We start from the raw sequence: 27,751 nt of genomic DNA, 5'->3' as shown, positions 1-27,751 counted from the left end.
GTTAAGACCAGATTTGAAAAAATGGGAACATCATAACCTACAAGGATCAGTTACCTCTAGACACAATTTGAAAGAATAAGAAAATGTACACTGAAAGTTATTAGTACCGGTATATTTGCAATGCAATCTTAAAAATTATCTGCCCAAAATGATCCAGGCACTAAGAAAATAGGTACCATACATACAATGAGATAATGACAAAATGAACATTTCTTAACACATTTGAAAGTTACATTATTAGTATTTAGTGTTATGACCTTTGTTATCGATAACAACCTGACATCTCTTGCCATAGAAATGAACTAATGTATGGCACTCTTTAATAGACATCTGGCACCATTCATCTTGAAGAATATCCCAAAGTTCCTGTACTGTTCTAGGGTTTCTTGCTTTTGCTCTTTCATTGAGTATCTTGCAGGCATTTTCAATAGGATTCAGGTCTAGGCTCTGTGCAGGCCAGCCAAGAACCTTGATTTATTGGTCAGTTAAAAATGACTTCACCAGCTTTGCCATGTGGCAGGGAGCATTATCCTGCATGAATATTGCAAGTTGAGAAGCAGCAGCACGCAGATAAGGCACTACATGTTGGTGCAGTTTTTCCTTGTACACCCGCGCATTCACTTTGCTCTGCAAGCGAGTAAGTGGCCCATTGCCCTCTGCTGAAATTATACCCCAAACCTGACACTCCCACCACCAAACTTTACACTGCTCTTGATATAATTTTGTAGATAATTTGTCACTTGTCTTGCAATAAACAAATCTTTTGCCATCCGAGCCAAACAAATTAAACTTTGATTCATCACTAAAGTGGACTAAGATCCACTGATCCCTTGACCATACAACGTGCTCTGTTGTGAATCTTAGATGTTTTTTTCTGTTCTTTACACTTATCAGTGGTTTGACTGAAGGTGTGCGAGCATGCAAATCTTCATCCTTAAGATGACATGACACAGTTTGCATAGACACGTTGACTGCTATAGTCTCACTGACCTCACAGGAAACTGTTGCTGCTGTTGAAAAGGGATCTTTCCTCATGATACAGCAAATGGCTCAGTCTTGCTTTACTGTACTTTTTCTTTGCCTACCAGTGTATTTTCCTGTTGTACATGTACCAGTTTTGTCATACTTCTTCAAAATGTCATTCACTACACTTTTGAGACATTTGACGGTCTCAGCAATAACTCTAATTGAGAGTTTGTTTTGGTGATGCAATTTCACAATTAGTTCTTGTACATATTCACTCCCAGCCATTTCACTCCCACCCATTCTACTCCTAACAAGGGAAGGCCTCTTGAGCAAGAGAAAGTACAGGAGATAAGAGTGAGTGAAGAAGGGCTGTGTATAGATGATACTGTGATGCAAGGAAGATGGGTCAGGGGATAGGGAGGGTAGGAAGTGGTTATTTATTTACCTAGTTGTATTATACGGGAAGGGGAGCTATGATTATGGTGACCCGTGTTTGTATCTCGCAAAATCAAGTTTGTTTTTAAAATCTTGTGTTTGCACACACTATTTTTTCATCCAATTTGTTCCATATATCTATCACTCTGTGTGGGAAGCTGTTCTTTTTCAGGTCTCTTCTGTAGTTATCCTTTTTGAGTTTCATTGCATGACCTCTTGTTTTTCCTCTGTCCCACTTTAATAAGTCCTCTCTATCAAGGCGTTCTTTTCCTTTCATAATTCTGTAGATGGTTAGTAGGTCCTCTCGTTCTCTTCTTTGTTCCAGGGTTGGCAATTCCAGTTCAGTCAGTCTTTATTCATGTGTCAGGTTTGAATGATATTTTGATGCAGCCCCAAAAAAAAAATTCTCTCTGTCTTCTCTTTTTCTGTACGAGGGGATGGAGATGGGGGTTAGCTGATCAAGTGAAGTGGCCTTGCTGTGGATATGCTGTGTCTGATTTCTACACCTGCAAATGTTCTACATTCAGTTTCTTATTGCCTTCATAATAAAATTCCTACCTCCTGGTATTGTTTGTTTTTAAAACATTACTTCATTATGTAGACAGATTTTCTTGTTCTCAGTCAATCTATCTAGAATATGTGTAGCAACTACAGGAAGAATTGGTTTAACGTCACAAACTCCCCCCTGTTGGAAGAATTATAGTTGGAAATTGTTATCCTTATCATCTTAAAATTGTTATGGCTACTTCAATGTACAGGTCAGATTTCAGCCCAGAGATGTGTGCTGGAGGTCAAAACTTACAAGAAGCACAGCCAGGGAGTAGAAACTTTTATAGAAGAGGCAGTGGTAAGGAGAGAGCTATCTGACAACTTCTGTTTCTATCAGGAAAACTATGACACCCTAGATGGAGCCTATAGCTGGGCAAGAACAACTCTGAATGATCACAAGTAAGTAGATGTATCAGTACAATGACAGCTTCATAATATATATACATACATATACCAAAGGCTCTTTCCACCATATAAAGGAGGTAGCCAAAAAACAAAGGCATAAAAACCACTCCCACACATTCCATCCCTAACATACTCCATTCCCCTCCACCCTCTTCCCTCCCTCTTATCTTGGCACCTCCTGGATGATGTACCAACATACCTCAATATTTATTGAGAAAGAGATGGATGGAGTGAAGGAAACATTGTATGGATGTTACACTCGATTAGCAGGAAAGAAAAAGTCCAAAAGATAGGAATGAATGAATAAAGAATGTATATACAGTCAGACCTCTCATTAACGGATGTTGATTAGCTGTGTTTGCTGTGTTTTCGGTGTTTTGGAGTGGTTTTTGGCTGGCATAGTGATTGCACGCACTAAACAACAGCACCAAAAAACACAGCAAAAACACCGCAAATACAGCTAATTAACGTCTGTTAATGAGAGGTCTCACTGTATGTGTTTTGAATAGACAACACCAAGAACAAGAAATGCAAATGATTAGGGAAATTACATCAACAACTCTAGGGAAGGATTTGGATGTAACAGACCAGATTGTTAGCATGTATAGGTTAGGCAAGTGTAAGAGAAATTACACATGTCCAATGAAAATAAAGTTCAAGTTGCAAGCCACAGCAAAAGAAGTAATCAGTAAGTCTTGAAAGTTAACACAAGATGAAAAGCTAGGAAATATTTGGATTAGGAAAGATGCTAATGAAGAGTTACAAGCAAAGACACTTAGAGTAAGGCATAACCAAAAATGATAGGAGGTCCAAAGAAGGAAAAGAACAGTTTTTTGGCAAGTTGTCAATCAGAAGGTAAGAAAATTGTTTCTAAGAAAATAGGAAGGCAGTATTGCAAAGGAAGCACTACAAGGAAACTTAGAATAGCATATGTTAATGTTGATGGTTGACTATTGGCTAGGTTGGAGATAAATGACTACAGACGCTCCTCTACTTACGTTCATTCGTTTTACGTTTTTTCGATTTTACGTTTGGACTGGAAAAAAAAAAAAAAAGTGGATTTCTTAGTTTAGCGCGCTCTCCGTAATTCAAACGATACTTACGCATGACGCTGCGTCCATTGTTTACATGGCACAAACGACAGACTGAACGTGCCTTGCCTCCTCCTCCTCCTCCCCCTCCTCCTCCACCATCTCAATTTATGTTGCTTGAATTTAATTTATTTGAAATTAATGTTATTATTTTACAATGTTATGTTTATAATTAATGATTTAGGGGTGTTTTATAAGATACGGTAATAGAATTTATGGAAGTATAGTACAGTAACAACTTACGTTCATTTTCACGTTACGTTCGGCCGTTCGGAACCTAACTAAAACGTAAGTTGAGGAGCATCTGTATTTAAGGATAAGCAATCCTGATATTTTATGTCTCGTAGAGACAAAACTCCAAAAAGTTTTTGATATGCAGTCGTAGAACAAGAGATACACCTCATGGAGGATAGACAGAGAAGACAGAATGGGTGGAGGAGTAATGTTTATTTTAGGAGCAACGACTGCAACAGCACTGTAGGAGAGAGGCCAAACGCAGCGTATGGGATCCAATGCATTTAACGTTTCGCCCAGCAGGGCTTCTTCAGAAATAACAGTGGAGAAACATATATAGTCTGAGCTATGTTTGTTTCTCCCCGCAAGCTCAGGCTGTATAAGGAGTCAGATGTTTCTCCACTGTGTTATTTCTGAAGAAGCCCTGCTGGACAAAACGTTAAATACATTGGATCCCATACGCTGTGTTTGGCCTCTCTCCTACAACGTTTGTTTTCATGAAAGTAGCAGTTGACGACAAGACTGACAAGTTAAACACCATATGAGAACAGAGCCTTTATTTGTATGACTGTTCACTTATTACAGTCTTTTCAAGGACTTGAAAAAGCTGTAATAAGTGAAACATCGCACAAATAAAGGCTCCGTCCTCACGTAGTGTTTAACTCGTCAGTAATGTTTGTGGTGAGAAGTGACAAAGATGAAAGGAACAAATCTGAGTGAGGGCAATACGAGTGTGAGGGTGCAAGAGGGAGAAGGAGATTTTTGAGTGGCACTCGACCTTCTAAATATTGGGCACTTGCAGGTGCCGCAGGGCATAGATGCCAAAATTTCTATATATCTAACCTACATTTTTCCTATTTGCCTGTCTTCACACATTGACTTTACTTTTTATTTTGTACAAGGAAGGCATAAGAACATAAGAATGAAGGAGACTGCAAGAGACCATAAGGCCTACACTAGGCAGTTCCGTATCCATCACCACCTGTCATCCCTATCCATAAAGTTGTCTAATCGTTTCTTAAAGCAACTGATAGTTTCAGCGCTTACTACATGGTTACTAAGTTTATTCTATTTGTTGACCACCCTATTAGTAAACCAATTCTTGCCTATTTCCTTCTTAAATCTAAATTTGTGCAGTTTATAACCATTACTGCGAGTCCTGCCCATTTGTTTTAATATGATGACCTTGTTTGCATCACCCTTGTTAAAGCCTTTGATCCACTTGAACACCTCTATTAGATCACCCTGCACTCTGCGTCTTTCCAGAGAGTGTATGTTAAGGTGCCTAAGCCTCTCTTCGTAAGGCAAATTTCTGAGTCCATGTATCATTTTGGTCATTCTTCTCTGTACTGATTCTAGTGAATTGATGTCCATTCTGTAGGACGGAGACCAAAACTGTACCGCATAGTCAAGGATGGGTCTAACTATCGCCAGATAGAGTTTAGTAATTACCCCTGCACTTCTATTCGTTACCATTCTAGCAATGAAACCTAATGCTCTGTTAGCTTTATTCCCGGCGCTAATGCACTGTATCCTAGTTTTAAGGTCCAGATTCGCTAGAACTCCCAAATCTCTTTCGCACTCAGTTTTCTCTAAAAGCGTGTTATCTAAGCTGTATCTATTTTTGGAGTTGTGTAGCCCTATGTTTAACACGCTACACTTAGACATATTGAAGTTCATTTGCCATTTCGCCGACTATGTGAACAATTTGTTAAGATCATCCTGCAGAATCTCTGCATCATCTCCTGACCTAATTAGGCGTCCTATTTTAGTGTCGTCCGCAAACTTACCAACATCACTATTTATCCCATCTAAGTTGTTTATGTACATGATGAACAACTAAGGACCCAAACCCGAGCCCTGTAGGACCCCACTAGTAACATTGCCCCACCTAGATTTTACTCCATGTATGGTGACCCGCATACAAGTATTTATCAGCTACCTATCTTTTTCCCATTCGGCACACAGTCAAAATTGTACTAGCACTACTTCTAGGTGCAACCAGGTGCCATTCTTGTACCTGACCTTTTGACCTGGCATTGGTGCAGAGAGTCATGCGTCCCTTTGCTTCATGTCCTTGGGTCTTGCCACGGCTTTGCGCCTTTTTTGTTTATCTATTTTTTCTTTTCTTTTCTTGGATATACCTGCAGCTAACTGTCTTATTTTAGTGTAATTTCACTATATCCTAACCAATTTCATGTCATTCTTCTGACATAGAGTTTTGACAATAATCCACTCAAAGTATATCAGGACATACAAGATATATCATACATGATCATACATGACACATGTATGACCCGTCCTTCACTCTTTACTTTACTGGAGTTGTAGATTGAATTATAAAATTAAAAAATGGCTAATTAGATCACTAAGGTTGTGCTGACACCTTCATTTGTGGAGTATAATTCTATGTTTTTCATGTCATGTGTATGCAGATATATGTGTTAGATTTAGTTTGAGCCTTTGGATTTTTACCAGGTGGACGTGAACTCCAATAATCCAAAACCTTTTCCAACTTTATCTTCTCAACCCTAGGAAGATTTATAGATTTGCAGTTTTCTAAGTATCAAAAGTATGAAGCTCTTATGTATTTTCTCCAGTGGTTAAGTATGTACACTTACAGTCTAAATTGTGATATTTTTCAGAATATATATAGTGTTTTGTATCCTTTTTCAGGAAGGACAAAAGACATTTTGTTTATTCTACACAGGAGTTTGAAGAGGCAAGGACTCATGATGACCTCTGGAATTCAGCTCAGGTAGGAGACAGCAGATATGAAGTTTTGCAAAAAATTATGAGATTCTACATTTAATTCTGTCAGGCACTCATAGAAATAGAAACTAGAAATTTAACTACAGACCATTAGTTAGATCATTTTTTGGTGGAAGGTAAGTTGAGAGTGGAGGAAAAGGACAGAAGATAGGGAGGTGCTTTAAGTAAATTGCTTAAATAAGAAAGAAAAGGAGAAGGAGTACAAGAAGAAACTAAGGGAGGAGCGGGAGGTAGTGAAGAATAGAGTAGAACTAGGAATGGAGGAAGAATGGGGATGGTTCAAGGAGGGAGTCACATGGTGTGCAAAGATGGTTTGTGGAACAAGGAGGACGGGAGGAAATAGAAGGAAGGGTAGTGAGTGGTGGGATGAGGAAGCAAAGAAGGTTGTAGAAGAGAAAAAGCAAGCATTCACAGATTGGTTACAAAATAGGATGAGAGAATCATATGAGAGGTACAAAGAAAAGAAAAGAGAAGTAAAGCATAAGATAAAGGAGGCAAAGAGGAGAGCAGATGTGAAATGGGGTAAGAGTATGACAGAAAATTTTGAAAGTAATAAAAAGATGTTTTGGAAAGAAATTAAGAGAGGAAGAGGAGGAGAATCAAGTAGAGAAGAAACAGTAAAAGGTACAGATGGAAAGATGATAATGGAGGAGACACCAGCAAGAGGAAGATGAGCAGAGTAATTTAGGGAGTTGCTAAATGTGAAGGAGGATAGAGAGGGAAAGGTAGTTGCAGTGGGAAGTACTAAGAAAATGAGGGTGATGAGTGAGGAAAATGGAAGAGAAATGAGGAAAGATGAAGTGAAGGCAGTTGTTAAGATGATGAGAGCAGGTGAGGCACCTGGGTTGGATGGGTGTCATGCAGAATGTCTAAAAAAAAAAGGGAGGTACAGTGATGGTGGACTGACTGGTGAGGTTGTTTAATGTTTGTTTAAAAGAGGGTAGAGTGCCGGAGGACTGGAGGAGTGCCTGTATAGTTCCACTTTACAAGGGAAAGGGGGACAAGTGTGAGTGTAGTAGTTTTAGAGGGATCAGTTTGTTGAGTGTAGTTCAGAAGGCTTATGGGAGGGTTTTGATTGAGAGGATTAAGAGAGGAACAGGAAGTAATTGGTGAGGAACAGTTTGGGTTTAGGACAGGTAGGGGTTGCGTGGATCAGATTTTTGTGGTAAGACAGATATGTGAGAAAGCTTTAGGAAAAGGTAAGGATGTTTTTTGGGCCTTTATGGATTTGGAAAAGGCTTATGACAAGGTAGACAGGAAGGCACTGTGGGAGGTATTGCAGATATATGGGATAGGAGGAAAGCTGTTAAGAGCAGTCAAGAGTTTTTATGAGAGTAGTAGAGCTTGTGTTAGAATCAGAAATGGAGAGAGTGAGTGGTTTGAGGTAAAGGTGGGACTTCACCAGGGATGTGTTATGTTGCCTTGGCTATTCAATTTATACATGGATGGGGTGGTGCGAGAGGTAAACGCAAGGTAATGAGCCAAGGATTGGAGATGGTTAAAGAAAATTGAGAATAATGGGAGAGAAGCCAGTTGTTGTTTGCTGACAACACTTCGCTTGTGGCAGGATCAGAGGAGGGATTAAGAAAGTTAGTTACAGAGTTTGGGAAAGTGTGCAAAAGCAGGAAGTTGAAGATAAATGTGGGTAAAAGTAAAGTGATAAGATGTACCTTATCCAACATTGAAACCATATTATCACAGAATAAATCTGGCCATCAAACCAAACTACCTTAAATGCAACCACCATACAAACCTTGAACACCTCATCCTGCAATGCCCCCACACTAACATTCCTTAGACAGCAACACAGCATTTCTTCCCTGAGTGACCTATGGGCCTGTCCAGTGGCTCTTGCCAGTTACCTCGAAGCTGTAAGTCTCCTTCCTCCTAGTGAGGTGAGGAGGGTTGTGTCCATTTGGTGTCTGTGATAGGTCTTGTGGAGTCCATTGTCCTTCTGTTAGGGTTAAGGGGGATCTTCCTCTCCTTGCCATCTTGATTCTCAGTGCAACTGCTTGAAATTTGCAACTGCAACACTTCCTGCAAGAGAAACTTGGTATAATGGGTTGATTGAATTGAATCTCTCCTCCCACTGAATAGAATTGCTTTTTTTTTTTTTTTTTTACACCAGACATTTTCCTATAGATTTACTTTAATTTCTCTTTGCCAAATGTATGAATATAGATATGCCATGAGTCTTTTTTTACCCATACAATACTTGATTTCTTATGTTGTTACCACCATAGATTCAGCTGTTAAAAGAAGGCAAAATACATGGCTTCCTCCGCATGTATTGGTGCAAGAAGATTTTGGAGTGGACTGCATCACCTGAAGATGCTCTTAAAGTGTCTTTGTACCTGAATGACAAGTACAGTTTAGATGGAACTGACCCCAATGGATATGTAGGTGAGTTTACAACCTTATCTCCCAACTCCTTTTCCACCATCCTAAAACCCAATAAAGACCCAACAATCACAACATCACACCACCCAGTCACAGGGCTCAGTTCTATCCCCCCACACTCTTTAATCTATACATGCATGATATACCCACACCAGACACCTCAGAAATTCAAAATTTTCTTACCAGCTGTATCATGATACACTCAACACATGGTTCATTACAAACAGACTCAAATTTGCCCCGGCCAAATCTACAGCAACACTCTTGCCAAATGGATAAAAGAACAAAAATACATACCTCATCTCTATATCAACAACACTCTAATACTACACACACACTGAAAGTTCTTGGTATAACATACGATACATCTGTGTCATTCAAACAACACATCACAAACATAAAAAATAAATGCACACCTAGACTTAATGTACTTAAATCAATCACTGGAACACATCACTGTCATTTTCATGTCTCTTCCCACTGCCACAACCAATTTCTCCTCAAATTCATACACATACAACAATTCTGAAATACTGTACCCATGAAAATGAAAATTTAAAATTTAAGACACACCCTAATAGACAACAATACAAAGTTTCTTCCTGGAGATATCTGTGGGAGGACCCAAGGACTGCTGTTGGTTTATAGTCAGTGAAACCTAGGACAACAGTTGTTGTTATTAATATTATTGTTATCATTATTGTTATTATTATTAACATCATTATTATTATTAGTAATGTTATGATATAACGTGGGTGTGTTTTGACTACCTCCTCCTGTATGAAGGAAGCTCGTTGGCTGAGCGAGTTAGGGCGTCGTCACTTGTGGCAAAGGTCGAGGGGATGGTGGTTCAAATCCTGCCACTGGCAAAGTTGAACCAAGGGCATGGTTCATTAAATTTCACGCTACAAAATCCTCTGCAGAGGGGCACCGTCCTAGCCTTCCGGTAGGGGGGAAGTTTGTGATGTTAAACCAAACTTCACCTCCTGTGTGAGGGGGAAAGGGACATGGGACATTGTTTTATATAATATACATACATACAACTAGGTAGATACTACTAGGTAAATAAATATATATTGGAACAGAGGGAGTAATTGGCGAGGAACAATGTGGTTTTAGGACAGGTAGGGGTTGTATAGATCAGATTTTTGTGGTAAGACAGATATGTGAGAAAGCTATAGGAAAAGGTAAGGATGTTTTTTTGGGCCTTTATGGATCTGGAAAAGGCTTATGACAGGGTAGACAGAAAGGCACTGTGGGAGGTATTGCAGATATATGGGATAGGAGGAAAGCTGTTAAGAGCAGTCAAGAGTTTTTTACGAGAGTAGTAGAGCTTGTGTTAGGATTAGAAATGGAGAGAGTGAATGGTTTGAGGTAAATTTGGGACTCTGTCAGGGATGTGTTATGTCGCCCTGGCTATTCAATCTATACATGGATGGGGTGGTGCAAGAGGTGAATGCAAAGGTAGTGGGTCAGGGGTTGGAGATGGTTAAAGAAGATGGAGAAAAGTGGGAGATAAGCCAGATGTTGTTTGCTGACAACACTGCACTTGTAGCAGGATCAGAAGAGGGATTGAGGAATTTAGTGACAGAGTTTGAGAAGGTGTGTGAAAGAAGGTAGCTAAAGATAAATGTGGGCAAAAGTAAGGTGATGAGATGTACAAGGGGAGAGAGTGACAGCAGGCTGGAAGTGAGCATTAGGGGTGAAAGACTTGAGGAAGTGGATAGTTTTAGATACTTGGGTGCAAATGTGGCAGGAAAGGGAGGAGTGATTCGAACCACCCTCACCTCGACCTTCACCGCTAGTAACAATGCCCCGCTCAGGCAACGAGCTTCCTTGTAAGGGGGAAAAAACTTTTGGTATATGTATGTATGTATATATATATATATATATATATATATATATATATATATATATATATATATATATATATGCAATTGGTTAAATAGTAATATGAACTTATATGAATTCATATTTTTATCAGGATGTATGTGGTCCATCTGTGGAATCCATGACCAGGGATGGGCTGAGCGAGACATTTTTGGCAAAATTCGTTTCATGAACTATGATGGATGTAAGCGCAAATTCAACATCAGTGCCTTTGTTGCATTCTACGGGGGCAAGAAGCACATATACAATAAGTCCTCAAAATAAGATTCAACGGCAGCTGCATATGACCATAGAATCTCTGAAAAAAAATATTCATAAACAAAGAAATTAATATGAAGTATGTGAAATCTGTTTTCAGATTATCTTTCTTCATGTACATGTTACAAATGTTGTAATAAAGGGTTCTCATTATATAGTTTGTGACAAACCTATTCAATTAGAATCAGACACCTAGATATTTGTGTGTACATTTCTAATTGTAATATACACAAAAGAAGCCATGTTTATGGGGTTTCATCTAATTTACTGAATCCATCATTCCTAGCTTTAAGTATGTTTATGACTTTAGCTTGGGCTAAAGGGAATTCCATGAGTTGACATAATTGTATGAAAAATTCTGTCTTTTGATATCCTGTAAACATGGGTGTTTCTCAATTTGTTTCTATGACCTTATGTATTTATTTACATAATTGTATTTGTTCACCTAATCGTAGAACATTGTAAAGAAGGCTACATTCATGAGGTCCTGTCTCTTATTCCTCAAACATTATCATAGGTGATTCAAGACTGGATAGAGTGAAAAATGAGAGGTGACAGAAAAAATGGAGTTGGAAAGACAGCTGTTGGATAGGATAGATTAAAGAATGCTGAAGTGGTTCAGACATATGGAAAGAATAAGTGAAGAAGGACAAGCAGAAAGTTTTGGATACCAGAAATGGTCAGCATAAATTTGAGAAGACCAAAAATGAGGTGAAGGGGCCCCAGGATGCACAAGGAGTACCTGAAGAATAGCAAAGTAAGAGTGAATGTATAAAGAAACAAATTGGCCCAAAAGTATATTCACCTCAGGTCCCTCAATTGTTTTAAGTGGATGAGAGGACAGGTTGTTATGTAATAAAACAGTGGGAATGACCTAGGTGTAACTGTTAGGTCCTGCTGTGGAAACAATAGCTTGATGCATTTTGTTTGACCCCAGCAGTTTGGCATGGAACAAGGATAACATGTTGAGGTGGGAAGATTGTTAATCAGGTTTTAGTGTGTATGAAGTAGACATGTAGTTTGACTTGCCACCCTTCTTATAAGGGGTGAAGGGCCTTTTGTGTTTAATAATTAGGAAGTCTATGTAGGGACAAAACATTAGAGAATAAAGACTCCAACTGTTCTCTGTATTTATTTCATCACCTTGCAACTTATATATATATATATACACATGTGTGTATGTGTATGTATATATATACTGTATACAGTACTATCAGACCTTGCCCAACACGACTTCATCATGCATGAAATCTCACATTTACATGAGTAGGTAAGATATCCCAGCATTTGATGAACACGTCCATGAGAAGGGCCTTTTGTGTTTAATTCTTAGGAAGTCCATGTAAGAACAAAATATTAGAGAATAAAAACTCCAACTGTTCTCTGTATTTATTTCATCCCCTTGCAACTTTTATATATATATATATATATATCAGGGTGTTTGGGATAAATTTGATCATTTTTTGATATGTCATTTTGGAACCATTTGAAGGATTTAATAGTGGTAAAGTGCAACGGATAGCTGATTCTGTGTACTATTGGTGGGTGTGAGAGATAGCATGGACGACTGGAAAACACTGGAATATTGGGAGGTTATCAGGAGTGAAGAGAGGGCGAGGGAGGGAAGGGGTGGCTATTCTAGTAAGTGAAGAGATAGGTAAACGTGTAATGGAGTGGAAGGAGGTTTCCTCAAGGATAATGTGGATGAAGGTGAAACTGGGGAAGGAGATGTGGGTCTTTGTAAGTGCATATGGGCCTGGCAGTGAGAAGAATGTAGAAGAAAGGGAGGCCTTTTGGATAGATTTGAATGAGTGCATAGAGGATTTAGGGAGAAATGTCAATGTAATAGTACTGGGAGACCTTAATGCTAGGGTATGAAATGGTCCAATTGATGGAGTGGTTGGGAAATGTGGAGTTCCAGGAAAGAATCGTAGTGGAGAGTTGATGGTGGAAATGTGTCAAGAAAGAGAGTTGATGATAGCAAATACAGTGTTTCGGAAGAAAGTCAAGCATAAGTACACATGGGAGAGGGTGGTAGAGTGTTGATGGATTATGTAGTGGTAAATAGGACTATGAGAGGAAGAGTTAAGGATGTACATGTGCTAAAGGGAGAGGGTGGGGTAATATCAGATAATTTTTTGGTGGAAGGTAAGTTGAGAGTGGAGGATAGATGGAGAAAGAGGAAAGGGACAAAAGGTAGGGAGGTGCTTAGAGTGAACTCTAAATGAAAAGGAGAAGGAGTACAAGAAGAAGCTGAAGGATAGAGTAGAGCTAGGTGTGGAGGAGGAATGGGGATGGTTCAAGGAGGGAGTCACAAAGTGTGCAAGGATGGTTTGTGGAACAAGAAGGACAGGAGGAAATAGAAGGAAGGGTAGTGAATGGTGGGATGAGGAAACAAAGAAGGTTGTAGAAGAGAAGAAGCGAGCTTTGACAGATTGGTTACAAAATAGGACGAGGGAGTCATATGAGAGGTACAAAGAAAAGAAAAGAGAAGTAAAGCAAAAGGTAAAGGAGGCAAAGAGGAGAGCAGATGTGAAGTGGGTTAAGAGTATGACAGAAAATTTTGAAAGTAATAAAAAGATGTTTTGGAAAGAAATTAAGAGAGGAAGAGGAGGCGAATCAAGTAGAGAAGAAAAGGTAAAAGGTGCAGATGGAGAGATGATAATGGAAGAGAAGGCAGTAAGGGGAAGATGGGCAGAATATTTTAGGGAGTTGCTAAATGTGAAGGAGGATAAGGAGGGAAAGATAGTTGCAGTGGGAAATGCTAAGAAAATGAGAGTGATGAGTGAGGAAAATGGAGGAGAAATAAGGAAGGATGAAGTGAAGGCAGTTGTTAAGATGATGAAAGCAGGTAAGGCACCTGGTCTGGATGGATGCCATGCAGAATGTCTAAAAAAAGGAGGTACAGTGATGGTGGACTGGCTGGTGAGGTTATTTAATGTTTGCTGGAGAGAGGGTAGAGGACTGGAGGAGTGCCTGTATAGTTCCACTTTACGAGGGAAAAAGGGACAAGTGTGAATGTAGTAGTTTCAGAGGGATTAGCTTGTTAAGTGTAGTTGGGAAGGCTTATGGGAGGATCTTGATTGAGAGGATTAGGAGAGGAACAGAGGGAATAATTGGTGAGGAACAGTGTGGATTTAGGACAGGTAGAGGTTGTGTAGATCAGATCTTTGTGGTAAGACAAATATGTGAGAAAGCTATAGGAAAGGGGAAGGATGCTTTTTGGGCTTTTATGGATCTGGAAAAGGCTTATGATAGGGTAGACAGAAAGGCACTGTGGGAGGTTATGCAGATATATGGGATAGGAGGAAAGCTTCTAGGAGCTGTCAAGAGTTTTTATGAGAGTAGTAGAGCTTGTGTCAGGATTAGAAATGGAGAGAGTGAGTGGTTCGAGGTAAATGTGGGACTTCGTCAGGGATGCGTTATGTCGCCCTGGCTGTTCAACTTGTACATGGATGGGGTAGTGCGAGAGGTAAATGCAAGGGTAGTGGGTCAGGGATTGGAGATGGTTAAAGAAAATAGAGAAAAGTGGGAGGTGAGCCAGCTGTTGTTTGCTGACGACACTGCGCTTGTAGCAGGATCGGAGGAGGGACTGAGGAAGTTGGTGGCAGAGTTTGGGAGAGTATGTGATAGAAGAAAGCTAAAGATAGATTTAGGTAAAAGTAAGGTGATGAGATGTACAAGAGGTGAAAGTGGCAGTAGACTGGAAGTGAACATTAAGGGAGAGCGACTGGAGGAAGTGGATAGTTTTAGATACTTGAGGTGGCAGGAAAAGGTGGAGGTAGAATATAGATTGAGAGAAGCGAGTAAATACCTTGGTGGATTGAAGAGTGTAATGAGGAATAGACATTTGAGGAATGATGTTAAGAAGAGACTGTATGAAGGAGTGATTTTGCCAACAGCACTGTATGGGGCAGAAACATGGAACATAAGAGAGGAAGAGAAGAAGGAGTTTGAATGTGTTTGAAATGAGGTGTCTGAGAAGTATGATGGGGGTTACTAGGCTAGATAGAGTGAGAAATGAGGAGGTGAGGAGAAGAACGGGGGTGGAAAGGGAGTTGGGAGATAGGGTTGATGAGAGAGTATTAGGATGGTTTGGACACATGGAAAGAATGAGTGAAGAAAGACTAGTAAAAGAGGTGTGGAAGGCAGATGTGGAGGGAGTGAACATGAGGGGATGTCCTAGGATGAGGTGGATGGATGGGCTGAAGGGGGCTTTGGGGAAGGGGAATGTCTGTTGAGGAAGGACGGAAGAGGACAGAAGACAGAGGTGAATGGAGAATGGATGATGTTGTGATGCATGAGGTGGAATGGACGGGGGGGATGGGGGATGAGGTAGTATGTGTGAGCAAAATTTGACGCAGCCCGAAGGGATTTCTCCCCGTCTTCTCCTTTTATGCATGGGGGGACGTAGAGGGGGGGTCGCCGATTTAATGAAGCGGCCTTGCTGTGGATGTGCTGTGTCTTGCGACACTGCTTCTGACCTAGCGCAGTGGACAAGGTGCAGGGATGATCCTTCATCCAGGAGTTGCTAAGATAAGAGGGAGGGTGGAGGGGTGTGGAGTGTATTCAGGGATGGAATGGGTGGGAATGATTTTATGCCTTTTCCTTTTTGGCTACCCCCCTTGTAAAGGGGAAAAAGCCTTGGTATATGTATGTATGATGATTCATGCTGGATTAAAAAAAAAAATTGGAAATCTTAGCTGCGGCTTAGTGCTCCTTGAATATTGTGAAGGCCATGAGATGTGAGCTGGAGAATTGCAATGGAGATGTGGAAGCAGTGGCTAGCAGGAAGGATCATAGCAGATGTTCTGACTCTGTCCACACAACGAAATTTGTCGAGGAGCTGAAAAAAAGAAGAAGAAGTGCAGCAAGATCCAGGCAAGGCAATGCTGACCTTGGTGAGAGAGACGGGCATCAGAGTAGTGACTATGAAGAAAGCGCTGAATGAGGATCTTCGCTACTCCTCATACAAGAGGTGCAAGGGCCAACTACTCACTGCCAAGGCCCAAGAGAACTGCCTTACGAAAACCAAGAAACTACTCAACAAGGTCAAATACCCAGTTGAGCCAGGGATGCTCTGGTTCTTTTCAGACAGGTGGCTAGCCTACAGTTCACACAAAGTCCTGCACTTCATGAAGACCAAGTTCTCTCAAACTGTAATGGTTTTTGGGTGTGTTTCCAGTGAGGGTCACATCGTGCTGCCCCATATCTTTGAAGAGGGACTCAGACTCACTTCAGATGGCTATACTGAGTAGCTGTCCACTGTTGTCAAATGCTGGGTGGAGAGGGTGGTTGCGGGAAGACCATACGTGTGGCAACAGGACTCAGCTCCATGTCACACCTCCGGAAAAAAACCAGAAGTGGCTGTCTGAGAACTTCTATGACTTCACCAGTGCCAACATCTGGCCCCTCAGCTTGCCTGATTACAACCACATTGACTATTATGTGTGGGGCACAGTTGAAAAAGACAATTATCATACCACTTGCAACACCAAAGATGAGCTGATTGCCAGGATCGTACTGGTATTCAGGCGTCTCTCAAAGGACACCGTGAAGGCCGCATGTTGCAGGTTCAGTTCCCACCTGGAGGCCATGGTGGAGGCTCAGGACGGCTTTGAGTAAGCTGTATTTGGCAAAAGATAATCTAAGAGATGCACTGTGAATTTTGAGAATACATAAATTTTTGGCCAAGATATGATGTTTTTCTTTCCTTAAAACAAAAAAAAAAAGTGTCAAATTTATCCTGAATGCCCTGTATACAACAGCAGAGTTAAAAGCATTACCCGGCCACAAGCCAAATGAAAGACCGTCTTATGCTGCTGTTTTGTATCAATGCAAGCGGTAATTTAAAAGTGAAACCGCTGATCATTTACCATTCAGAAAATCCACGAACCTTCAAGAAGAATGAAGTCCAGAAGAGCATGCTAAGTGTGATGTGGGAGTCCAACAGCAAGGCTTGGGTGACACGTGACCATTTTTATTTATTGGATCAATGATGCGTTTCGTCTTTTTGTGAATTATAGCTTGCATGACTTTGGGGCCACTTGGTGACTTCGTCTGATCTGGTTGACAATTGTGCATTTTGTGTGACAATTACATGCTTAGCATGGGGGATAGGAGTGAGAGTGGAAAGTAGATGGTGAACCCTCTTGTAAAACGTGTCGCCTCTTATGGGCTACACAATCAATCTAACACTCATTTGCACTATATAGTTTATATAAGATATGTGATTGGGGCAACCTTTATGCATCTCCCCGAATCACGGTCAATAACACTTTCGACCACGTTTTATTCATGTCTTGAACTGCGTCAGAGGGAGTTCAGCCTCGTGCCGAACGTCTGGTGACCTTTGAGCACTTGTTACTAAAGACAGAGAAGTCAACAGATGGCTAATCAAAAGATCTGTAATGAAAATCATATATCGGCAACTCAACATTCCTGAAGAGGGTAGTCAACCATATTTGTTTTTATGGCGTCGAATCGGCTAACATAATGTTTTATATAATAATTTCGTATCTACAAACAAAACCATATGCCACTGTATCTAAATGGAAAAAGTAAACTTGTATAATTCGGTATATCGAGAAGATTATGCCACTCGACAGGTTGTAGAATTTTTTTCAATGTCACTTAACTTGCTTTTATATTCTAAGCATTCTAGAATACTGGTTTCATAGATCTTGATATGCTTAAAGCTATCTCAATCTTATTCCTAATTCTACAACTATCAGTTTACTAAATTAACTGAGGTCATAACCACAGATACCTATATTGATTTGTAACAATAGAGATCTACTCTAAAAACGCCTCTGTTGGGATTTATTTCCAACACCCAACACGTCCATTCAACAATGCCCGCATCATGATGCATGGTGTGGACGGGGCGTTGTACATCTTCCAAGTTTACTTTGAGACTTTCCTTGTTCAGATCAGTTGATGTATATTGCAAGTCTTCTGCTGCTTCTGAAACAAGAACAACATCTTAACCAAATCTAAGATGAGTGTTCCCCAGTAATGTTCAAAACTTTTCCTTCCCTACTCAACTCTGAAAATATCTCCAGGCAAGTTTGGATACTGTATCGCCTTTCCATTCTCCTTTCATTTTTCTGCATCTTTATAAAGTCGAACTACAGCAGTAGAGTACCGGAGGACTGGAGGAGTGCCTGTATAGTTCCACTTTACAAGGTAAAAGGGGACAAGTGTGAATGTAGTAGTTTCAGAGGGATTAGCTTGGTAAGTGTAGTTGGGAAGGCTTATGGGAGGATCTTGATTGAGAGGATTAGGAGAGGAACAGAGGGAGTAATTGGTGAGGAACAGTGTTGATTTAGGACACGTAGAGGTTGTGTAGATCAGATCTTTGTGGTAAGACAGATATGTGAGAAAGCTATAGGAAAGGGGAAGGATGTTTTTTTTTTTGGCTTTTATGGATCTGGAAAAGGCTTACGATAGGGTAGACAGAAAGGCACTGTGGGAGGTTATGCAGATATACGGGATAGGAGGAAAGCTTCTAGGAGCTGTCAAGAGTTTTTATGAGAGTAGTAGAGCTTGTGTCAGGATTAGAAATGGAGAGAGTGAATGGTTCGAGGTAAAGATGGGACTTCGTCAAGGATGCGTTATGTCGCCCTGCCTGTTCAACATATACATGGATGGGGTAGTGCGAGAGGTAAATGCAAGGGTAGTGGGTCAGGGATTGGAGATGGTTAAAGAAAATAGAGAAAAGTTGGGAGGTGAGCCAGCTGTTGTTTGGTGACGACACTGCGCTTGTGGCAGGATCGAAGGAGGGATTGAGGAAGTTGGTGACAGAGTTTGTGACAGTATGTGATAGAAGAAAGCCAAAGATAAATGTGGGTAAAAGTAAGGTGATGAGATGTACAAGGGGTGAAAGTGGCAGTAGACTGGAAGTGAACATTAAGGGAGAGCGACTGGAGGAAGTGGATAGTTTTAGATACTTGAGTGCAAATGTGGCAGGAAAAGGTGGAGTGAAGGTGGAGGTAGAATGTAGATTGAGAGAAGCGAGTAAATACCTTGGTGGATTGAAGAGTGTAATGAGGAATAGACATTTGGGAATGGATGCTAAGAGGAGACTGTATGAAGGAGTGATTGTGCCAACAGCACTGTATGGGGCAGAAACATGGAACATAAGAGAGGAAGAGAGAAGGAGTTTGAATGTGTTTGAGATGAGGTGTCTGAGAAGTATGATGGGTGTTACTAGGCTAGATAGAGTGAGAAATGAGGAGGTGAGGAGAAGAACGGGGGTGGAAAGGGAGTTGGGAGATAGGGTTGATGAGAGAGTATTAGGATGGTTTGGACACATGGAAAGAATGAGTGAAGAAAGACTAGTAAAAGAGGTATGGAAGGCAGATGTGGAGGGAGTGAACATGAGGGGACATCCTAGGATGAGGTGGATGGATGGGGTGAAGGGGGCTTTGGGGAAGAGAGGAATGTCTGTTGAGGAAGGACGGAAGAGGACAGAAGACAGAGGTGAATGGAGAATGGTTGTATATGGATGATGTTGTGATGCATGAGGTGGAATGGGCGGGGGATGGTGGTGAGGTAGTATGTGTGAGCCAAATTTGACGCAGCCCGAAGGGATTTCTCCCCGTCTTCTCCTTTTATGCATGGGGGGACGGAGAGGGGGGGTCGCCGATTTAATGAAGCGGCCTTGCTGTGGATGTGTTGTGTCTTGTGACACTGCTTCTGACCCAGGGCAGTGGACAAGGTGCAGGGATGACCCGTCATCCAGGAGGTGCTAAGATGAGAGGGAGGGTGGAGGGGTGTGGAGTGTATTCAGGGATGGAATGGGTGGGAATGATTTTATGCCTTTTCCTTTTTGGCTACCTCCCTTGTAAGGGGGAAAAAGCCTTGGTATATGTATGTATGTATGTACCCTTAGAGCATATTCATCTTTACCTTTGCGTATTGGGGTTAGAATTGTCATAGTCTAAGGCTGTATCGTAATCTACAAAAACTAATTACGTTTTCCACTTTTCTCGATCAGTTGATTAATTATCTGCTGCTGGTATGTGGTGGAATATACTCTTCTAAAGCCTGCCTATTCTCCTGGCTGGTTTTCCTATAAAAATTTACTCGTCTAGTTGTAAGACTTGATAACAATATATGCAATCAGTACGACACAAACTTAGTCATACAATTGGTCAAGTCATCAAAATGAGGTTTGTAATATAAGAAGAAATAAATATTGTTATTCACTGAGAAATGCCATAGTGAATACTTATCACGTCGAAATTAGAGGTTATATTGTTGTTCATAATAAAAGTTTTAGGATAAAAATTGACGAAGGGAAACAGTTTCATTGAATCATCGGGTAGATAGTGTAAACACAAACGTACGTGTACGCAAATTCACACCATCTACGAAGGTTAGTAAGTTAATGTATTATGAAGTTCTCATTTAACCAACAAGAGTAGAAATTCATTGTAAGAATGCAGTTCACACTGATCGTAAATATTGGTGAAAATTAATGAAATATCATAAGTTGCACCACGTATCAACAATTTTTACTGTTAATTAGTAGTTCAGTAGAGCTTCTAGTTCAAGCTTGAGACCAATGCTTAAGCAAAAAAAGGCTTCAAATAGAAGACCTTGAGGTATCCGTGGATGTGGTCAGTAGCAGTAGACAACGGGAAATTAGATTTCACTTTTCACATTGGTCAAGTGTAGAGGTATTAGATGACGTAGTTGGTATCCGGTCTGGGTAAAGGATAGGCCCCTCCCCAGTGGACCTAATTATAATGCATTGAGTACCTTGGGGGGGGATCCAATGTAGCCATTTAGATTACTTACTTAGATATGCTTACATAACTATACAATCATGCTAGTTAGGCCAAGGGCACTATGACTATTGAAGTAGTACTGTACGCTGAATTGTGGTGCAGTATAAGTACTAGTGTAGTCATGATACAGGAAGATGATTAGGATTATTTTAGAGTTAGTAGTGGCATGCAGAAGCAAGAACCAAAGCTGCAAAGGGGTGGTTGTCCAGGACATCCAGTCAGATCATTTAGGGGAAAGAATGTGATACATTTGCACAATATATATTAAAATTGTAGAAAGTGATTATTTTATGTTTTGTCTGTGATTACATATAATATCTTCATGTCTCATAATAGTTATCAGTTCTAGGCCTTATACTTTAACCTTTGGGGCATATAATCAAGGAGTTTGGCCTGGGCATCACCAAACCTCTATATAATACCAAGAGCTGGAAATCAGCTGAGGTTTGTTGCATTCTTGGCAAGGATTCATTCCATTTGACAGGAATGTGATAAGATGTTTTGGAAGCATAGAAAAGAAAAGGTCATTGTGGGTTTAACCTGTAGGGAACAGTACATTCTGGTAGGATATGATTCAGTGTAGCTATGCTGATACTATTTTTCTAGTACCCAAGCAAGGATTTTCAGTTTTTTCTTTTGGTTTTGGGAGATATGGTTCTATTCCAGTATCGCACAAACACATTTTTTTACTTCCTATTTTGTATTTGAAAGATTATTTTTTCTACTTAAATGTTACATTAGGTTAGAAGTTGTTAGACAACATAAATTTCATGTTAACTATCAGTGTCTGTGGGATTCTGTACTTTTACCAAGGTTTGTTGTTCTCTGAAATATAGACATTTGTGTAGATGAGCAGTGGAATCCTAAAGACCCCATCTCCAAACCTGATTTCCACCACCGCCACCACTCTGGTGCTAAATACAGGAAAATAATTTGGTAAAATTTGAGAGTAATGCAAACATGAATATTTAACATTAAACCTATGTTGTCCAGTAGCTCCTAACCTAACCTAACTTAATCAAGCCTAACCTAACTTAATGTAACCAATCCATAGATAGAAATATATATTTTAAGTGTTAAAAAGAAAGGACTGAAAAATGTGTTTACATGATACTGGAATAGAACCAATAATTTCTTTTGTAATAAAAACCTTGTAAGGGAAGACCCCCTTTCTTATCATCCTAATAGATTTGGAAAATTATATGCATCGTGGTGAGAGTTTACCAATATTTATTATTAACACAGTATTGGCATACATATCTACATATACCAAGGGCTTTTTCACCTTTATAAGGGAGGTAGCCAAAGTCAAAAGGCATAATTCCACTCCCACCTAGTCCATCCCCATTCACCACCCCTCACTTCCTCTCATCTTGGATCCTCCTGGATGACAGGTTATCCTAGCATCTTGTCCATCGCTCTGGGTCAGAAGTAATGCAGCAAGACACAGTACTTCCACTGCAATTTATTAAATTGGTTACACTTTTTATTCCCACAAGGCATTTACTCACTACTTTCAATCTACAATCTACCTCTACCTCTCAATCTACCTCTACCTCTACAATCTACCTCTACCTCCACTCCTTCCTTTCCCACCACATGCAACCTCAAGTATCTAATACTCACATCCAAATTTCTGCCATTCTCTCTCCTTGTACGCCTCATCACTTTTTACCCACATTTACCTTCAACTCTCTCCTCTTGAACACCTTCCCAAACTCTGCCAGTAGCACAGTGTCATCTTAGGAGAGGAACAGAGGGAGTAATTAGTGAGTGGGTTTAGGAAAGGTAAAGCTTGTGTAGATCAGATTTTTGTGGTAAGACAGATATGTGAGAAAGCTTTAGCAAAGGGTAAGGATTTTTTTTTGTGCCGTTATGGATTTGGAAAAGGCTTATGACAGGGTAGACAGGAAGGCACCTCAGAAGGTTTTACAGATATATGGGATCAGAGGAAAGGTGTTTGGCAGTTGAGTTTTTTACAAGAGTAATAGAGCCTTTTTTAGAATTAGAAATGGAGAGAACAAGTGGTTTGTGGTAAAGGTAGGACTTCGATAGGGATGTGTTGTCACCATAGCTGTTCAATATGTACATGGATAGGGTGGTGCAGGAGGTAAATGCAAGTGTAATGGGCAGGGGATTGGAGATGGATAAAGAAAATGGAGAAAAGTGGGAGGTAAGCCAGTTGTTTGCTGACGACACTACAATATTGGCATAGATTAAAAAAAGAAATCTGAACTCTTCACTGGCAGTCACCATGAAAATAACTACTTTAACTATATATGGGATACATTGCCTTCAAAGGTGGAAAATGAAGATAATTGCTTTTTCTAATTATTCAATTAAACCATTGCCTCAGGTCTCTTGCAGAACTGCAGTCTCAAGGTAACGGGCAACAGCCGCCAGATTGGCCCACAAATCATTCAAGAAAGAAATATTATATTGTCTTGGTAGGATGAAAGTAGGCCAGTGTAGGGTGAAGTATTCTGTGTCCTCTGTGTGATTATTGCATCAGGGGGAATTTGATTATTTGGCTAGGCCCATTCTCTATTTACCTAGTTATATCTTACAGGAAGGGGAGCTATGCTCGTGGTGTCCTGTCTTTATATCTTGTAGTGTCTAGTTTGTTCATAAATTCATGTATGTGTTAGTAGTGTTTTACTATTGGGTACTGGCTTGTATTCAGTTGTACCATTGTGGTTCTCATTTGTCTTAGGAAGGATTTTTAAGAAATGTTGATGTCTGTGGGATGGTTTCAGGGGGAGAATTGTTTGGGGGTTGATCTTGGAAATGTTTGTTTTATGATGTCATTGTGGATATGTTTTTGTAAGTATGAGTTGTGAGGTACATGTGTTAGATTGTTGGAAGATGTTTGGGTAGCATGATTTTTTTTTTTTTTACTTCAAATATTTACAATAATCCCTAATTACCAGTACCCTATATGCCACATACCTTTCACACTACATTTCACAAACATCAATAATATAGTGCAACAAAATAAATACACCAGCATACTACACAAACATCTATAACAACCAACCTGTACCACATAAGACATCTACACAAATATGCATACATATTCAGATCACAAAACAAGTTCTTCAAAACACACCACCAAACTCAGTGCTCCAATAACAATCCCCAGAGATGATCCCCACAGAAAAAACTCCCACATCTGATAAGAACCACACTGGCACACATGCACTCAGAACACTATCCAGCACAGTATCAACACAGAATAGGCCTGGTAACAGATTTCTAATGTCCCAGACTCACCGCACAAAGGACATAGAACACCTCATATTACAATGCCCCACACTAACAATCCCTAGACAGCTACACAATATATTTTCCCTAAGGGATTTATGGTTCCACCCGGTGGCTGTCGTTGGTTACCTAAAGGCTGCAAGTCTTCTGGAAGATAGACCAGGGGCAGGATACTTACTGACAGTAATCTTGGTCCCTATGGTAGAGTTTTTGTTATATTGGAGTTATCCTCTCACCAAGTACTCTCCCACCCCTCAGTAGTTATTACCATTCACCAGGAAATGATTTTCATACTTTACATATGATTGGAACAGTCAATGTTGGTGGCAAAAATCATAGACAGAAAAATATAGCTAACAGGCCAAAGTGAGAACCAGTAGAGTGGTTTGACTGTACTTAGCGACTGGAGACTGAGTGTATGCGGACTGCTGTTACCATTTAAGTATCTTTTCTCCCATTTATATTGTCAGATGAGTAAGCATATACATATATATAAAAACAAATTAAACTTTTAACATGTTGATAAAATGAACTAAAGATGCCACTATTGGAGAAAAGTAAAAAGAAAATTGTACAAAGCCTTGGTACATCAGGTTATTCACCTAGCCATATTCTTGTATAAATCTGATTGTAACTATAGACAAAATATTGTTGAGTCCTTCCTGATCAAACAACTACCTAATACATCTAAAGGACAGTGGTCCCTCGATGTTAGTTGTTAACAAACTGGCATGTCAAGTTGTTCGCCTAGACCTAAAGCTACCATCTGTTGTGCAAAATTGACCCAGGGTTAAATTTGACCTGTGGTCAACTGGACTACATGTTAGTATACTAACCTATCCACATCCCCTCGGTGTATCCCCCCCCTTGTATACAAATCTACCCACCCATTTGTATAACCACGCTGAAGAGGATCACAGATATTGATTGGAATATATGTATCATCATACAATTTTGTTTTCTTTTCTTCAATAGTAGGATCTTCAGTTGAAATATATATGTATATGTATACTGGGTGTTCACGATAAATTTGATATTTTTGGAAAAAAATGTAAGAAGACAGGGATAAGAAGACAAATCACCACAGAAGTGAAATGTGAAATTATTGAGAAGCAAGAATGAGGTGTGAGCGTGACATACCTAGCACATACATACAATTGGACTACATTAATAATTTGCACTATTCTCAAGGACAAGGACAAGATTAAGGAGATAGATGCTTTAAAGAGAGTGACAAGAATATCTATGCAATGGCCACATATTCTTGATGATATTGAAAGGTTGCTTCTCATTTGGATCAACGAGAAGTAAATGCATGGCGACTATTAACAAGAGCATCATTTGTGAGAAGGCTAAAGTAATTTTTGCTGACCTCATTAAGAAAATGCCTGGTACAGCAACAGACAAAGAAGAAGCATTCAAGGTAATGTGGGTGGTTTGAGAAGTTTAAAAGAAGAACCAGCATCCATAGTGTTGTGAGGCACAGCGAAGCAGAAAACTGACAAAGGCTGTAGAGAACTTCATTAGTGACTTTAGGAAGCTTGTGGATTCTGAGGGTTACCTGCCACAGCAGGTTTTTAGTTGTGATGAGACGGGTCTTTTCTGGAAGATGCCAAAGTGAACCTATATAACTGAAATAGAAAGCATTACCCGGCCACAAGCCAATGACAGTCCATCTCATGCCGCTATTTTGTGCCAATGCAAATTGCGATTTGAAAGTGAAACCACTGTTTTTTTTTACCATGCAGAAAAACCATGAGCCTTCAAGAAGTTTAAAGTCCAGAAGAGCAGGCTAAGTGTTATGTGGAAGTCCAACAGCAAGTCTTGGGTGACACATGACCTTTTTACTGATTGGGTCAATGATGTGTTTGGTCCTTCTAGGAAAAAATATATGCTTGAGATGAATCTGCCACTTCATATCTTGCTTGATATGGACAATGCTCCTGCCCATCCTCCAGGTCTAGAAGATTACCTCCTTGATGAATTTCAATTCATCAAGATCCGGTTCCTGCCTCCCATCATTGCCTGCCTCAAGAAGATTGACAAGGCATAGAATGGGGTCACCAAGAGAACTCTTATTTCAGCTTGAAAGAAGCTTTGGCCGGACAGTGTTGTTGAATGCAACTTTGAGGGGTTTGAGTCGGTGCCTGTGGAGCCTGTAGTAGATGAGATTGTGTTTGGCCAAGACCATGGTCATGGAGACAAGCTTGTGGAAGAGCATAGACAGGAGATGACCACCAAAGAGCTTATGGAGTTGCATTCTGTTTCAAGAAGTTGTGGAGGAGATTTCATCAGGGAGGAGGAGGTAACAGCCTCAGTAGAGTAACAATCTTCCAGTGCAATAAGGGAGATGCTTAAAGCAAGGGAAACTGTTTCATCATACATTGAGAAGAAACACCCTAATAAAGCAGTGGCTATGCACGTGAAAAATGATTCTAAAGAAAGTGCCAGGTGCGCTGATGTTTCTAAAAGCTTTAAAACGAATGAGTCAGTCTAGACTGTTATAGCAGCAAGCGAAGAGGAATCTCCCTTGGTAGAAGATTCTCCTTCTTCACCTCAATAATCCTCTCCCTGTCTCCGTCTCCCTTGTGCCAGGAGCTACCTTCTTTTTTCATGAATTGCAACAGTATTTATATTCATTTTTATTTTACTAATTATTGATTCTTACTCAGATTCATTTACTGTACATTATTATTATTATTTTTTTTTTTTCATGCATTAATAATTTTAGATATTATTACAAATTTTTTTGGGGGGTAATTTTAGATATTATTACAAATTATTTTAGGGTATTTTTTCTTAAGCATGGGATGCATTATTATATTTTACATTGATATTTATATATATATATTGCCTGCTTCTGGTTACCTCCCTTATAAGGGGGAAAAGAGCCTTTGGTATATGTATGTATGTACCTTCTGGCAGTTCATAATTGTTTTGGTTGGCCAAGAAGCATCAAGAGCAAATCAAGGGCAAATATCAAACTATGTGAGGAGTTTTATAGATTTAACTACAAAAATAAAGTCTTAAGATATGACAACAGAAAACATATATACTCAAGCATGAATGAATTTACCTAACTAAACCTGGCTATACATAAAGGAAAAGTTAAATTAATGTGGGCAAAATATATCAATTTATTGAATCATTTGTATGTGAGGAATTAATATGGGCAAAATATTTAAGCTCTTCAACATGATGACACCTATGTAGGTGTCATGAGGTGTGAGCATTTACCTAGTTGTATTTTATGGGACAGGAGCTATGCACATTGTGACCTGTTTTCGTATCTCTCCATGTCCAGTTTATTCTTGAACTCGTGTATAGTTCTGACATTCACTGTTTAGTTTGTTCCAGACATTGATCACTCTGTGCGGGAAGCTGTTCTTTTTCAGGTCTCTTCTGTAACTGTCCTTCTTTAGCTTCTTATTGTATCCTCTTGTTTCTCTCTTGTCCCATTTCAATAGGTAATCTCTATACGAGGCTACCAGCATTGGCATCTTGATTATACATTTATTTTGTAGTTGTAGCCGAGTACCCCCCTCCCCCCAGAAAAATTCTGTGAACCACTTTTATCACATTTTGTGTTTATTACTACTCAGTGAGAGAGAATGAATGATATAGCAGTGTCTTTATGTTTTATAATGCAAGTATTACATAAGAATGAAGGAGACTGCAACAGACCATGAG

The 27,751-nt window shown here is 39.9% G+C and overlaps 2 protein-coding genes across 5 annotated transcripts in view; both read left to right on the top strand.

The window, feature by feature from the left end:
- Positions 1–12,375, top strand: part of LOC143018288 (deoxyribodipyrimidine photo-lyase-like) — a 42,032-nt gene extending 29,657 nt beyond the window's left edge. For all 3 annotated transcript variants that reach the window (XM_076173616.1, XM_076173615.1, XM_076173617.1), the window contains exons 8-11: positions 2,160–2,349; positions 6,357–6,438; positions 8,696–8,855; positions 10,837–12,375. In XM_076173616.1, the coding sequence (XP_076029731.1) occupies positions 2,160–2,349; positions 6,357–6,438; positions 8,696–8,855; positions 10,837–11,006 (602 nt within the window). In that variant the 3' untranslated portion in view covers positions 11,007–12,375. The remainder of the gene's footprint in view (positions 1–2,159; positions 2,350–6,356; positions 6,439–8,695; positions 8,856–10,836) is intronic.
- Positions 12,376–20,155: 7,780 nt separating this feature from the next.
- The window catches only part of LOC143018286 (cotranscriptional regulator ARB2A), a 93,570-nt gene continuing 85,974 nt past the window's right edge, over positions 20,156–27,751 (top strand). Inside the window, exon 1 of one of the 2 annotated variants that reach the window (XM_076173613.1) lies at positions 20,156–20,176. In XM_076173613.1, coding sequence (XP_076029728.1) covers positions 20,172–20,176 — 5 coding nt within the window. In that variant the 5' untranslated portion in view covers positions 20,156–20,171. Of the gene's footprint in view, positions 20,177–20,205; positions 20,383–27,751 lie in introns of those variants that run through there. The other variant, XM_076173614.1, reaches the window with a different exon arrangement.

Source organism: Oratosquilla oratoria, chromosome 34, assembly GCF_046742065.1.
Source record: "Oratosquilla oratoria isolate Oo_2021 chromosome 34, ASM4674206v1, whole genome shotgun sequence".
NCBI classification, from domain to species: domain Eukaryota; kingdom Metazoa; phylum Arthropoda; class Malacostraca; order Stomatopoda; family Squillidae; genus Oratosquilla; species Oratosquilla oratoria.
Note: the sequence above shows the minus strand (reverse complement) of the source record. Positions and strands in the feature narration are given on the sequence as shown.